At 34.6% G+C, this 16476-nt stretch overlaps 1 protein-coding gene across 2 annotated transcripts in view; it reads right to left on the bottom strand.

Moving 5' to 3' along the window:
* chd2 (chromodomain helicase DNA binding protein 2) overlaps nucleotides 1-14435 on the bottom strand; it is a 30318-nt gene extending 15883 nt beyond the window's left edge. Inside the window, exons 1-9 of one of the 2 annotated variants that reach the window (XM_028037685.1) lie at nucleotides 14221-14435; nucleotides 12801-12858; nucleotides 12600-12653; nucleotides 9158-9215; nucleotides 6101-7903; nucleotides 2602-2836; nucleotides 1544-1630; nucleotides 1315-1376; nucleotides 769-894 (exon numbers count right to left, since the gene is read on the bottom strand). In XM_028037685.1, coding sequence (XP_027893486.1) covers nucleotides 769-894; nucleotides 1315-1376; nucleotides 1544-1630; nucleotides 2602-2836; nucleotides 6101-6162 — 572 coding nt within the window. In that variant the 5' untranslated portion in view covers nucleotides 6163-7903; nucleotides 9158-9215; nucleotides 12600-12653; nucleotides 12801-12858; nucleotides 14221-14435. The remainder of the gene's footprint in view (nucleotides 1-768; nucleotides 895-1314; nucleotides 1377-1543; nucleotides 1631-2601; nucleotides 2837-6100; nucleotides 7904-9157; nucleotides 9216-12599; nucleotides 12654-12800; nucleotides 12859-14220) is intronic. The other variant, XM_028037690.1, reaches the window with a different exon arrangement.
* Nucleotides 14436-16476: the final 2041 nt, after the last annotated feature.

Genomic DNA, 16476 nt, shown 5'->3' with positions numbered 1-16476 from the left:
TGTGGGGAAAAAATAAGCATAGAAACAGAAGCCTTAAGAAACACACAACAACGCAATCAAGGTGCCTTTAAAAAGTATTCACACCCCTCTAACTTTCCTTTTCTTTTCAGTTAAAACTGTAACTTTGACCCAATTTTCTGGGATTTGATGAATAATTGTGGTGAGGAAGGAAAAAATGCAGAGTTGACAAATGTTATATATATATATATATATATATATAAATAATGGAAGATTTTATATAGTCTTGCTGTGCAAAGTTATTTCTCTACTAATTTTGCACAGCAAGATTTTTTACCCTAACTTTAGAAAATACGTCAAGGTCAGTCAGATTGGATGACGCAAATAATTTTAAACTCTTCTAGAAAATGCTGAATTGGATTTAGGTCTGAATGAATATGTTTTACCAATTAAGTGACCAATTTGGTTCCACTTTGGTTTTTTACTTTTATTAGAGTAAAAGGTGCTGAATGCGAGATTAAAAACATAAAATAAAAACCTACATTTTCCATGCCCTGTCAAAATAACAGTGAAAAAAATAACAGAAAAAATAACAAAATAACAGATCTTTCCCTTAAAGTCTGTATAAAATACATCGTTGTTTGTGGTTGGAATATGAACACTTTTTCAAGGCACAAAACATTGAGATGCAGCAGTCTGGTTGTTATTTTTCAAATCAAAGAATGAATAGTAAATGATTAAGTGACAGAGAAGGATTTTGCGATAACTATTGGGTAGCTGTCTGATGGCCAGGCTTTGTTACACTCTTACCTTCTAGCAGGAAGTCGTCTGGATCTAACTTTTTTCTCTTCCTGCTCACTGTCTGAACTGTCGGATGTCTCCTCCTTCTCCTCCTCCTCCTCTTCATCAATTGAGTCATCATCTTTCCAGATATTTCTTATAACAAAGAAATGCCACAAGTTCACCCTCAAGGCCCGTCATAGCCGTTTATGCTCGCAGACCAAATTATGTTTAAATGGTGGTCACAACGTGTTCAGTGTGACCAAATTCAATCAGGGATGAGTCGTTGATTTGACCAATCAAATTTGACTTAAATGTAGAACATAACCTGGCTGATAGGCACAAACTGAGCCCATTCTGAGACAAACAGATACCCATTTATAAAGTAAGCATTTAACTGACAAGCATCACAATATGGAGTCAAATTGACTGGGGAATGACACAGATGTGAAAACAAAAGAGTACTGTAAGGATGAAATGCTTAAAAAACCTCACTGGCAAAATGTATGTTAAAATAATATGTCTATGACAGAATGTTAAAGAAACAGAAACCATATTCCAGACCTTCCTACTTACTCCTTTTTCTTTGTTCGAGAAGATTTTCTTTTAGGGCTCTCGCTCTCCGAGTCACTGCTGCCCTGTAGAAGAAGCCAACATGTCAGTAAACAATCCATCTAAAATCAGTTATTGCACAAAATGTTCACTAGATGGCACAAGTGACCGATGATGGTGAACTGATGAGTAGACGAAGTATAACATTTCAGGTTCCACTGTTCTCCCATTAGTCTCTTTCACATTTGCTTACCTCAGCTCCGATGTTGAGACGAGCCGGCTCCTGTCTGCTCCGATTTGACCTCCTGACGCCGTACACATCTGGGTGTTCTTCCCACATCTGTAAACAAATCTGATGCTTGAAGGCAGAAATGATAATGGAAAATAAAAATGCTTTAATTCTACACTTCTCATTTACTGCTGACTGGACGTCTGTCTGACTAATACTTAAAGTTTTTGACAAGATATAACATATCTGGCATTTGTAAAAAGTATGACCAATTCCCAAAGATTGGCAACACTTCTGTTATGTTTTGTGTCATACTTCTACACCTGCACAAATTAATATGACCAGACGCAAATATTTGGATGTTCTTTCATTAAAACTTTAACGTTATTAAAATTTGTTTATATCTGTTTATATACATACCTGTTGTATGTATAATTTTTTGCAGCTTACCATTAAAACGGTTATGAGGTTTATTATCAACAATATCAATGAACTCTGAAGTTTTCAGTTGAAAGCTGGATGTATGTATTCCTAAATCTCAAATTAAATTACGAAGCAACATTTGTGAACTTCAACCATTTTCTTTTGTGGCTGTAAAATGACATCTTGATCAGTGGCCAATAAACATTAAGAAATGACTATTTGCATGCCTTTGAAACAACTGTACCTTTTATTCTGTACTAAGGTGAGAGAAGCCTAAAGAGGGAGATGCTAATATCTTATCCTGTTTGTGAGGCATAAACTTAAGTGTCCTGTGGATCCCTACTTTTGGCCTTTAATTATTCAGTCTTCCAACATATTCAAGACCAATCGGGGACGGTCAGCGTCAGACACAGCATAGTTTCGTGAGGCCAAAATTCACAAAACTGTCATACTATAAAGGAAACTGTCCCTGTGAAAGAATTCAACCATATGAGTCCCGCAAATCCAACCTTGATTGTATTAAGAGCCCAACTACCTAATCCAAGAGAGGTCAACCTTCACTTCCTGAAAACTGGAACTGTAATCTGATTCAGAAACACTGATCCTCCCTTCCTATCATCCTCACCCGTCACCAGGAGTCCTAATCAAATGACCTTTACCTTCTTCACATCAGCCAGGCGCTCCTTCTTTCTGACTGGTTTGTCTTTGGCCTCAGAAGTGGCTTGCTGCGATTTGGACCCGACGGACTCGCTCTCTGACTCTGAGCGGCTCTCTGACTCAGAGGAGCTGTTTGACTCAGAGTTGTGCGATCGCCTCCTCACACTGCCATGCTCGCTTTCTGACTGACTTCCAGACTCGGACGCCGAACGGTTGGACTCCTCTGAAGCTGAATTGCTATAGAAAAACAAAATATATTGATTCTTTGATTGTGTGATGCAAGTGTGTTTTATATTTCCTACACTACAACAAATCCAACAAGGTGGATCAAATGCATGTATTCTCACAAACTTTGTGCAAACTGATCATCTGAGCAAGTAGTGCCCCTCTTCCTATATTTCTTACAATTGCCAACAACAATTTTTCTACATAAACTCAAGGTGTAAAGATCACACACCCTAATAATGGATGATTCAGATTTTAGCTCCTCAATGTTCCATTTGAACCATTCTGGTTTTAGAGTGAACTCATAATACAACACATTTCAGCAAAACATGACTAAATGATAAATACATCTCCATTCAAAACTAGTTTTTGAATTAATGAGGCAATCATAAAGTTTCTGCAATGGCCATGCACTCGGTCCTATTGAAAATATATAAATTATTCTTAAAATGGAAGTCAATAAGAGGAAGTCATTCAATTTAAATAAACAGAACTATTTCTCATAAGTGGACTGGTCAAACATACAGTGAAAAATTAATCCAGAAGCTTGACTGCTATAAAATATGTGTGACTTCTCTGTAATTTATTGAGACAAGCCATCGCAAATATTAGAGCCTTTATTTAAATTTTTGACAGCTGAATTAATAAAATCCACATTCAATTCAAACTTGTCCATTCAATTGTTGTGAAAATATATGTAGATTAATTGGCTCAAAGTGTACTAGTCCCGCCGTAAGCAGTTCAGCCTGTGCTCTTGGTAAGCCTGATGCCTTTTGTTTACAGGAGCAGTTGTAGAAATTATCCTGAAAAATTCTGTAGTAAAGCCATTAACCAATTAGTCTTTCTTAAACATATTATCTTGTCTTTAAACTGACGCACTTATTACCCTTTATCACATGACTTCCAAGTTGTCCTTAATTGGGAGGAGGGTAACTTAAACCTTTTTGTTTAGGTTTAGAGATACATTAATACATCTTTGTATTCAGTATCAACAAGAAAACTGTACACAAAACTGCTTAGGAAATATCTCAGGATTATTTTGGGTCTCCTTGCACATAAATTCCTCAACAGTAGACAGAGTAAGAGTTGTACATTGAAGGTCTAGCTCCATTTAGCTTTTGCCCGTATCTTTCTCTGCATGCAGTACCTCTTTTGTACACATGGAGTCACTATCGGCCACAGTGAATAAATCTAAGCCTCTTTAACAGAATGTCTGAGCATAATAAAAAGAAACATAACCTTCGGCTACTTAAATTAGCATATAATCATACATAATTCTATTTAAAATACATTTCATATTTTAAAAGAATACATGCTTTCTGTATGCGTTGCACTTTCATATAAAAATGTTTTAATCTTTTCCCTTCATAAAATTACAAGAGGGGCTCAACAATAATAAAAAACTACGAAATAATATGATAGAAAATATAATAATGTGACGGTAGTCAAGCCATTGCTTCAATTCTTACTGCCCCTTTAAGAGATAGATGAAGAGGGTGGGACATGGCTTTCTTCTTGAATTACTATTGGCTATTGAGCTGTTGTGTGACGTCAAGCCAATCACAGACCTGAACGCAGGCTCCTTTAAGCAACGGTATTTCCTGTTCCTCCTGTGTAGTTCTGAGCCCAGTTTTAATACAGACAAGTGAGCAAACAAGCCACACAAACCAAGGGCCATTTTGTGACCTATGAGTATTTGTAAGCTGTGCTTTTTATGTTGTATAAAACACAAATCTATTCAACCTTGTTTTGCTACCTCAACTGATCTGATTGAACAATCTTCTGATCTATAATTGTGTAAAGATGCAGAGCTGAAATCACAAGACACCATTTTACTCTCATCTTAAAAATACTAAAATGGCTGCCCGAAGATCACGCAGAACACTACAAGAGTGATGTAACTTGCTGGAGTGCATAGTCAATGAAAGACTCAAAGGAGAATTAGCTGCATTTAGCTTACAAATGTGTGGTGTCTTCATTTACAGTGGAATATAAATATTCTTTATTGTCCCTCCATGGGGGAAAAAATAGAAATAATTTTTAAAAATCAGTAGCAAAGTGACAGGCATGCCAAAGCAAGCAGATTCTAAAGGCAAGTATATAGTTATTTATTCTGACAAAAGGTCAGTAAGCCTTATAAAGAAACTAGTTATTTGTGGGGGGGGGATGATCAGGTCTGACACACTGTTACTGCATTGTCCTGACACCATAGAATGATCAAACAAAAACTTTATTGATTAAAGTTTGTTTCCACTTCTTTTGAAACTTCTAGTCACGATATCTAGACATCAAGAATTTTACAGTAAGAAAAACAAAACTCACCATATAAAGTGTACAGTTTGGCATGATGGTAAATATTTAATAAAGAACAAAACATTTTTTTGGCTACAGAGCTAAAAACAAAAAACATTTGCAGAAAAGGCTTCAACTAGAATGTTACCCTCAAAATATCCAAGACAGAATATTACAGCAAAGGTTGCAGATAACCTTGTATGGAAAATTATCTTCCTTGTTAAAGTTCTTGACAATTCCTTTTAGCACAACAAACAAATGACCACTACATGAGAGGAAAACGTTAGATTAAAAAAAGTACATATATAAATTACATCTGACTGGACACAGATGTAAACCTGAAACTTAATGTCAAATATTACAAACAATAGCATGTATTTAAAACAGCAGAAAAATTAAAAAAATTGAAATATGTATTGTTCAGTAAAGCCTCTAATCCATACAAAAATAGATTTAATAATCAGATGTGAATATCTGAAGCTTATATATTTGTTGAAATACACTTAAGATAAAGTACACTCTAAAAAAGTACCTTATAAAAACAACCAGTACAACATCCACAATACTGGATTTAAAAAAAAATGTTCACAGGCAATATAAGGTTTGAAAAATAAAACTAATCTAAATATTTATAAATTGGTGCATTGCAGTACTGACTTTTAAGACAAGGTCATGTTACATGTTAAATTACATAATTTTATTTGCAACATAGTACAGGATATATAAGATTTCCTGTGGTCAAACATCAACATCTTGTGGGCAATGATGTCTGAACACAGGCCTAAAAACCTCAGTACTGAGAGCAAGAAATGGCAGGAAAAATCAGGGTGTGGCTATTAAACAATAGCAAGGTCATTCATGACTCTAGTGATCTTCTTTAAAAAGCAAAGGTGCAAATATAACACAGATGATCAACCATGCTTGAAAAGGTAAACAAACCAGATTTGGGGGAACAAATGTAGTGTAAAGTATAATGGATCATACCTTGAAGCATTACTCTGGGTCGATCCTTCGTCCTCTTGTTTTTTATTTTTATTCTTCATCATGATAAAATCCTCAAGACTCGATAGTGATAATCTGTCCTTGTATTTACTGTCAAAAAGTTGAAGGTAGCATGAACTACCACAGAAGTCCCATCAGACTGCCTTTTCTCAGGTGGCAGAAAAAGCCCAGACGATGCGACACGAAATGAGAAAATAATAAATCGACTGATTTGAAAATCATAATTTACATCACTAATTTAAATTGAAGGTAACAATAAGGATAGATACTGTTATAACAAATCAAGTATTATGCGTATATTCTCCAAAATAGTCCACAGATACAGCCGCATGCCGTGAATTTTAACTGCGTCATCGCATGAAGCATTACAAAAAGAATATACACAGACTACAAATTCGCTCAATTATTCCTTACAAAATGTAAACAAATCAAATCAATGAGAAAACGTGCTAACCAACAAGACGTCTAATTGTTTCTCTTTCTTTTCCGCCTGGTCGCAGATTAAATATTTATCCGACTCGGATTTAAAAAAAAATAAGCAGTATAAATTAGAACTTTACAAATAACAAAAACGAGTTTGTTTCGAAAAGCTTTCAGGCCTTTAAAGTCTGCAGTGCCTGACAGCGCGACAGAGGCGAAGAGCAGCAGCACACTAAAAATGGAGGCGCGCCATGGCTGCCGGAGCCCAGTATGGAAAACAACGACAAGCACACGGCCAGAACAGACGGCTCCTCCAGCTCTCAAAATCAGCCAAAAAGAGACACAAAACGCACAAAATCCCCCTAAAAAGCGACCGCGTGAACACAGAGCACAAATTTACATGAAAACTAGCCGGCATCGATCGAAGACGAGTAAGAGAATCGGTCTGACAAAACCCAGGGCAGCCTTTCCAAGGCTCAGCCGCCATGTAGAGCTCCTTCCCTGCTCTGAAAGCTTTGCTCTTGATTGACGTTATTTCCATTTACCCCATACTCAGGTGATGCCTAAGTCCCACCCCTTTTATTATGTTTAAATTTTACTTTATATAAACTAACAGATGATTTAAAACTTAGCAAACAAGCCCCAAAATGAAACCCTTTATTCACAATTACCAAAAGGTTATACTAGACTGTAAAAACTATATATTTTGCAGCAATTACATCACTTCCTGTTCAGCCAGGAAGAAGGACAAGCAGTAGCCATTTTATAAGGCCTTTCACTATGTGCTTAGGAAACCATATGAATTGCGAACAAAGCTCTTTGATTAATTATATACGTTTATTAATTAATGCGAAGCCTTTAAAAATAAACAGCACCATAATTAAACATCAAAACTTGGAAAGACTAAGTTATAATAATCCACCAACACTGGACACAAAAGAAAGGCAAACCACCTCATTTGCATTTAAAACGCAACACTATAATCTGCTTCCGAGTTTTATGCGATGTCAGAATCAAAACGTGGCGGGTAATCTTTTGATTTTCCAACTGTTCAACTAATGAAACAAGGCCATTGATGTATATACATACGAGTACACACTTTATTTAAAAACAACATTTGAATGTCAAATGTACAGATTGATTTTCGAAACAATTCCGATTTCCTCCTAGCATTGGTGATCCATAGTGTCCATGTTGTGGTACAAAAATAATAATAATAATTTTAAAAAAAATTAATTCCACTCCCAAAGTCCATTTAGAAAAAAAGGTTTCATCTTGACAATATTTGGCTAACTGCCAAATCGCTTGCCATCTTCGCGTTAAACAACGCTGTCTCCACTGCAGCAATATCCAGTTGATTGGTGTCTTGATAGGATAAAAAAACAGAAGAATTGTAAGCCCACGGTGGAACTAAAAAGATATGATTTACTGACTGACTAACAGTGTAGCATGACAAAACTACACTAAAAACAAATGAACTACTTGGCTAAGTTTCAGTTGTGTTAGCAAGAGCTGTACGAGCACAACATTTTTGAAAATGTTAGTGTTTTAATGTCAAGTAAAAAATTGTTTGTCATGAACTGTAATTAACAGTCAGTATGACAATGTACTGGATAAAAACAATTTGGTATTGTAGCGTTTGTAGTAACTTATTCTGATTCATACGCGCATAAATTTTAGCAGATGTTTAAATTCCAGTACAACACAAAATTTTATAAGAACAAACAAATTAAGACTTGCACAAGGGACTTGTTATCATTATAAAGTATAATGAAACAATATGCATGTCTCACTGTTTACTTTGCTACATTTGGTGGGCCATGAAAAGTTTTGAATAGTTTCCATTAATTAAATGCCGAAAAAAGCAAAATAAAAAAAAAAAAGTAATTAACTGGCCAGTAGGGGCAAATGCATCAAAGCATGTTAAACCAAAAACATTTTTATTTTGTGGGAAAAGTTGATTAAGCAACAGTTGTAACCAAATTACAATTACACAAAATATAAACTTAGCAGATTAGCAAACAACACACATTAAAACCAAAGTAAAATCTATTGTTTTAATGGATCAGGTTAAGTTTCAAACAACCAAATTCCGACCACCAACACATTAGCACGTTCACAACTTGATAAAGATGTTATTCTGAGTGTGGAAGCCTAATGTATGTCTTAACATCGGAACAATTGTGTTGTTGTTTTGGAAGACATTTTAAGAAACAACAAATTTATGTATTCAAGCTTTGCTAAAGATGCAACTAACTATTCAGCAAAATAATGGCAGATTAAGAAAAAAATTTACTTTTTCTTACAAGTGCCACAAAGAGGCAATCCAAACAATATCTAAGAAAAAAGACTGAATTAACTTTTATCAAAAGTTAAAAACCATTTAGGGTAACTGCATTTTGCATGTACCACTGATTAAATAAACAAACACATGGTTTGAGAATGTCTCCACCAGCTCATATATACTGCTTGGTCAAGGCTTTTACAACAAAAACTCAATGTGACCAAGACACAGTTAATATAAAATAACTGGGCCAGATTTCCTAAATCTATTAAAATAGGATGGCAAAAGATATTTAAGCTTCCTCATATTTCAATATTGAAATGGGAGGAACTTACAAAGTTGTCTTCTTTCTATTCGGATTTGGCACATCTTCTTGCAAGGATTCTGTGTCTGCTGTGGAATAGAAAAAGAAACAATTAATGATAACCACTAACCTACATGAGGTCTGCAACATTTCCCTTTTTAGGTTTACAATAAAAAAATCAAAAAGTTTTCAAGTCAATGTGATAAATATATCGATAAAGAATATGTCAGATATATTTTGAACCAATATTGTGGCTTCAGATAAAAAAATATTACATCCTAAGGCATAAACAATTATGAGGATTCCTGTTGGACTGTTCTGAGACTCCAGTTTACATTAAAAATGCACCTAGCTGCCAACAAACATTTAAAACTAGTTCCATTTGTTCTTTTTGCCTATATTCCACATTACAAGGTCAACAAAATTTCTGAACAATTTAAAGAAACCATGGTGAAGAAATTTTGAGTCAAGGGGCATACTGAGATACTTCTTGTAAAAATTACCACTTAAGATAAAAAAAAACGCAAGCAAACAAAACCAAAACTTCTTTAAACAAGTTCTGTTTGTCTTGACATTTTGACTTAATTGGTACAAAAGACTTAATCAGTATATATTGTGTTTTATCATAATATCTATCCGTTTCCCACACTGTTAATAATTTTTTATAACTTTATGACATAAACATTATACCATTTCTGTCAAAAAGGTGGGTGGACTGGGTGGGGCTACGCAATACATTGCAAATTTCTTGTTGTCGCAATGTTACAATTTGACATACCTATTGCAAAGAACTGCTTGAAGTCAATGTTAGTTAATTAAGTAGCATGAATTCAGACTTTTCCATGTTTGCAATGTATCCACTGACAAAGTATTTTAGAGGTCGGTAGTTGTTTAATTGCCAAAATATCAGAAGTCAACAAGAAACAACTTCTTCAACAGAACTTTAACTTTTGGTAGAAATCATTTGTGTCTCTACTTCAACATAAATGAGTCAAATAAGTGCATCACTAGCAGGATTCTGGAGAACTTGACTGCATACTGAGGAGGCAATTCAGATATTTAATTCAGGTGTGTTGGACCAAGAACACATCTAAAAATTACATCTAAAAAAGACATAAACACTGTTTACTTTTTTTAATTTAGATTTATTATTTTTTATTTATCATAAGAGATGTTGTGATAACAATGTAAACACAAAATCGCATACTGCATGTTTTCCCAAACACCCTGCAGTTGCAATGTTACCATTTGGGCAAATGTTGGCAATGACAAGTATTCATTAATATTTTATGTTTGATCCAGTTTTGATAGGTGTTCCAGGAGTTTAATCAGCACAAAAACATACTCTTGTACTTGTGCTGATTAAACTCCTGGCGATTAAACAAATAGTTGGAGTAAGGTGTTAAATGTTAAGAAAGCATTTGGATATTCAAAACCATGTGAGTATGGCATAGGCTTACAGAAGGAGTGTCATTTTGTTAGGAAAATTGTAACCAATGTACTTAAAGACTTTGACTGAACGGTACTGACGACAAATGGAACGCATCCATGATCAACTGAAGTAAATTGGTTACTGAATTAATTATAAACTTTTAATGCAGTGGGAAAACCTTTTTTTTTTTTTAACATTAGTAAAACAATTTCCATGGAACGCAGAATTCATAGCATGGTGGTCATTTGATGAAATACACGTTTGGTACATGTTTAACATTTCCTTCACGTGTACGTCTGTTTTGACAACTGATTGTATTCATTTTAAGCACAAAACTATTGTTTACCAAATTGTAACTAACCAATTAATGAACAAAAGTTTCAAAGGTTTTTGTACAACGAAAATCCCTGTTTACCTAACAGGTGAACTGAAGAAAAACCTATCAAGAGGCATAATTAACATATTAATATCAAGTTGCTAAAACACCACACACAAGTGTTACCATGTGAAAGGTGACGCTAGACTTTCATTTTAGGATGGGAGTTCAGTACGACTGGAAAATGATAAACAACAACTATGTTTTATACTACATTATAAATATGGATATGAGTTGAGGTGAAAAACAAAATTTTGAGCATAGGTTGTTGGGACTTTAAAGCCACCACTAGGGGGCAATCAAAGTTAAACACTTTTTAAGCCAGGGCTAACCATAATTTTTTCTACCTTAATGTAATGTGTGAATTTACTATAACCGATTTAGGTCAATCATTGCTATGCCTTTAAGTTGGTGAAGGAAGTAGTCACAGAGCGGAGTTGGTGAGTAGGTGTGACTGGGGGTTGGGATGTTGTAGTCAATAAAGCTAGAGTTAATGCTTTGAATCAGTGACAATGATTTCATTCACAGTCAGCAGGCGGGTTGGCTTTTTTTAGTCCAATTATCTTGATAAGCTGGTAGGCATACATTTGCAGGGGCAACTGAATAATGGGCAAGTGAAATAGGGTTTGTTAAGCTAACTTGCTAATTGAAAGCATATTACGTCATTTTGTAAAAGCAACACAGTTAGATGAAAATAAATAGCCGAAGTGGTCATCTGTAGCAGAGTGGGGTTCCAAATTAACAAATGAAAATTGTGTTAAAAGGGTTTTGTGCAACACAGCGGTTTATGTATTTTAAGGCAAGAGCATTCATAAACTAAAAAATCCCCAGTTAAATAAAGCCCCGCCCACTACTTTTGGTTTGAAAATAGTTAGCTTGGATTAATTATAGCAACAAACATCTTACTTGAGTGTCACTTTGTGTTGTGAAACGTGTTAAATGTAAGTAAGTCTTGAACCAGTTTATCAGTAATGTAAATTTGAATTAAACATTTAGGCTTGATTTTAATAAATATATGTGTATGACAGGCTAGCTATTTATAATATATTCTCAATTAATTGAAATTAGATCAGATGTTGATTTTTGACATGGAATAGGGTGCTGAAGTTGACTCTTCGTTGTTATGCCTTGGAACTGCCAAAGGAGGCAGTCACATAGTTAAGGTTGCCTGAAATCGTGAAGTGAGGGGCATCAATACATTACAATAAATGGTAGTTCAGTCATTCATTGGCTACGCAACTTTAGTTGCAAATTGTTTTGCGATATGCCAAGTGGTTTACCACGAGTTATTGATAGTTGTAAAAGTTTGTTTAAATTCGCAAATTTTTCGTGAAACTGTGTTTTGACACGGGGCTGTTGATATGATGTTTCCGTTTGTATGGCCGGAACCATGCAAAACATACGTTTTGTAATACAAATACTTATACTAAAAAAAGACGTAGTCAGGGTAACCTAGTTTCATGCTAGCCAGTAGGTGAGCTTGCCAGAAATACATAGTTTGTCATCACACATAAAACCACTTGTAAGTACTCGTTGGCTAGAGCTTACATTTCTTTAAGATAATACGAAAGATAAATCAGGAGCTGTTATTCAACATACAACATAAATAACATACATTTGGTCATCTAACAACATTTTTCAATTTGTGTCAAGAATAATACTTACAGATTTCCATTGCAGAATGAATCCGTCAAAGTTCTTCAATTCGCAGCGTCTAACCTTTAAAACAGAAACATAACGATTCAGAAAAGTCAAGAGAAAACAGCACACCCTACTGGTTACACATATATATGTATTGTAGTAAAGACAAAGAAAATTATAACTGCACAGTACAGCTAGAATTACGGTACATAAAATAAAACATACCATTCTACATCTTTGAAGCAATCTTCAATTTGACGCTCTCTGCAAAACATCGGAATTTCTGTGAAAAAAAAAAACAAAGCAAAATTTTGATTACTCATGCCAAACAAATTTGCAAATTCCTGTTGCCAATAAAACCAGTAACTGATTTTCATGTCCACCATATATAAATTTGAACTGGTAAATGGTTCATTAAATAGTGATAAAGTATTTGTATATTTAGTCAATGAAAGATTTGATTTTTGAGGGACTTAGTGGTTCAAAATCCCAAGTAAATCTGTCTTAAATCATGGCATCCATTTCAGAACAGCCTTCAGTCTACATTTTGTCTATGTGCTGGGTGATACTAATCCTTTGGATTTTAAAGTAGTGCCTGACTCAAATAACTAATTTAAGACTTGATATCATCGATTTCACTGTTTGACTTTAAAAGCAAATGTCTCAATATCCCTCTTTGTGAGACAGAGAAATTAAGAGAAATTTATTTATTTATTATATATCAAATAGATTTTCTTCATATTAACAAGTTTGTTTAGAATTTCTAACTTAAAATTCTTTACTGACAGAAACTAAAGCAGGAATGTCTCAAAAAAAGAAAGACTTCTGGTAAATATCCATATTAATTCTCTATTCAGTACCTCAAAGGGTTAAAAGCCAACACCCTATTTTGTATTTCGACATATATCTAAGCTTTTATAACATAAAGAACCTTTAGTTAGGAATCAGGTCAAACATAGTAATGTGTGGGGTCCAAAAGTACAGAATTATTGTCAAAAGTTATATTTTTAATGTTTTAACAAGTTACCACTATCTGTTACTATTGTTTAAAATGACTAAGCATTTTGAAAAACCCATTTCCAGAAAATCTGTTACAAACTACATTTGCAACCTTTATGAAATGATTACACCGAAAAAAGAAAGATTTTATTTATTTTTTTTTGTTATTTCCAATCCGATGAAAAAGCTCAAAAACTGAATAAACTGAAAATAAACAAAAATGTGCTTAAGGCTGTTGTGTTGTTGTCAACTGATGTCAATAAAACGTTTAAAAAACGAAAGGTGAAGGTAATTGTCCTGTTTTTATCGAGTAAAACCAGAGAAGAGTATTTTGCCCTCTCAAGGACAAAGCAAATTTTAAATGCGTAGGTTAAAATAACTCCAAATACATCAAGAATAAATACACTTCTCTACACATGAACCGAGTTAGCTCAAAACACAGACAGCAAACATGCAACATTTGTAAACTAAAACATAATTGTAAGCTTTTTACAGTATGTTAAAGGTTTTCTCTATTCTTCGCGGACAACACACCATGGCCATTTTTACAACACTGCGCCTAACTGTCGTTCTTTCCACCATATTGCCATGCGCGCCTGATTCATATTTTACGGCTAATAATACAGGATTTCTCGCAGTTTCTTACCAATTTCATCAGCCGTGGCTACCCCACATCGTCTACCGCCGCCACCGTAGCATTTAGTGGAGATTTTCGTCGTTTTGGTGGGTTTTTGAGCTGCGCCGTCGCCGTCTTCATCTTGCCCGTCCTTCGCACCTCGCTTCTCTGCTGTGTCTGTCCTCCTCTCCGCCTCTCTCTGCGATCATATCCTTCAACGGCTCAGCCCACTTTCCTCTCAACGTAAGCCAAACTTCACTTCCTCTACAGCCCCATCCAGACAGCTGGGGCAATCCAAGTAACCGGAGAAAGGCCAGAAAAACTAGCATTAAATGACTCTGGACAAGTTTAATCTTTTCTTTAGAAACATTCTTACTAACATGAAAACCTATAACAACGAATATGTTTTTTTTTTGTTAGATTTTTTTTAGTCGAAAAATCTCTTCGCACTCAAACTGTAAAAAGAAAATTAAGCATAACTGGGTTTGAGTAAATTGATTTTCTCACCAGAGGCCAATAAAGAAAAGATAAACCAAAATAATAGAGTATTGAATTAAAGTGCAACAAATTTTTGTTTTTTGTTCATAACCAGAGTATAATAAATTTAAATTTGGTGTAACTTTCTTTTCACGTAGGTGTAAATATAAAATGTGTAAGGAGTAAGCAAGAATTTGGCCCATTTTCGGATATTCTGAGACCTTCCACATCTGAATTTGCGCTATAGCAAATGACGTCACTGCTCATTTGTGGCTGGATGGGTGCTTACTGATTCTCTGAACCCATGCCATACAAAAGACGTTACTTATCATAATATTTAATATTTTTGTTTTATCTGGTATTGTTTTGTGGTTTAAAAAAATATATGTGAGACTCAATATTTTAATTGCATTTTTAATGTAGGACGAGTACAATAATTTGACTGATGAATTGAAAAAAGTCAGAAACGCAGTGAACTCACTCATGTTCAGTGCATTTACCCAAGGTTGCCAACTGTCACTTTTTTAGACTCAAACTCCAGGTTTACCTTTATCTCTTACTCTTTTGATCTTCCCAGGTAATTCTCATCACAAATAAATAAATGGCTTGCACTCAAACTTTGCAGTTTTTGTCGTTTTATACCTTAATACCTTTCTAACATTTTTCAGGTATAAAATGGTATGGTCCTCTGTGGGTTGTCGAACACCTACCATGCCTTAGTTTGTTCCTGCCAAAGTAAAAAACACACATTGACACATAATGATTTATGAGTGAGGGTCATAAACTCTCATGTTTGATATCAGTCCTTTTTTCTGAATAGGGATCAGAACTAAAACAAATGGAGGGAGCGTGAAAATTTTATTTTCAAATGGTAATGTCCAATTGAATTATTACAATTTTTCACCCAGAATTATAAAAATATTTAACTACAACAAAAAGTAATTCCATATATCACTTGTTTAAGTACATTGTTATAAAATATTTTTTGTTTATAAGTACAAAATGGATGTACGGATGGAAAAAAACTTTGATGGGATGATACAAAATTGAAAATTAAGAAAAGACAGAAATGAATTATTTTTTTGTACTCTGCTGTATGGGATTTTGTAAACAGTCTCCTTGTGCAAATTTGCATTTAATAGATATAAAAAAGATTAAACTTCCTTCCACATGAACATGAAACTGTGTTCCAAAGTAAATAGGCAGCATTCACAAGAAAATAAATCCTAAGTGTCTTTGTTGAAACCTGGTTGGGGCTGATCAGAACTTGCTTTCAGTAACTTTGTTCAAACTGAATATGCAGGAACTAGGTGCTGTTTCTTCCTGACTGAATAAAAAAGAGGGCTAGAGAACCTGAAATAGCCATGCAAACGATATCCAGGGCAGTCAGGGATTTAAAGGGGTGGTACTTGGACAGTCCAGACTACTACTTTGGTAATAGTAGTTCTACCTACATAGTGATTAATTTAGTCAGGAATCTCTAGATGAGGCAGCAGTAGAATGTATTCAAATGTTTGGGAAGTTGCATGCTTTGATTTAGGTCAATCTTCCTCTCTCTCTTTAAAACTATTGCAGCCCTATAGTTGTTAGGGTATGGTTACCCTAACAACTATAGTATGGTAGTATGGTTAGGGCATGTCCTCTTGAATGTGTTGAACTATGTCCTTTGTTTTATTGGAGGTAAAGAGAGATTTGCTATTGTCACTAGATTTCTTACTTATATATGCTTATTATTAGTGACCCACTTGAGTTATATCTAGGATGAGGTTTTCCACAGTCATTTAACTTTGAGAGGACACCTTTTGGTAT

The sequence above is a fragment of the Xiphophorus couchianus genome, chromosome 2, assembly GCF_001444195.1.
Source record: "Xiphophorus couchianus chromosome 2, X_couchianus-1.0, whole genome shotgun sequence".
Classification (NCBI taxonomy): Eukaryota; Metazoa; Chordata; class Actinopteri; order Cyprinodontiformes; family Poeciliidae; genus Xiphophorus; species Xiphophorus couchianus.
Note: the sequence above shows the minus strand (reverse complement) of the source record. Positions and strands in the feature narration are given on the sequence as shown.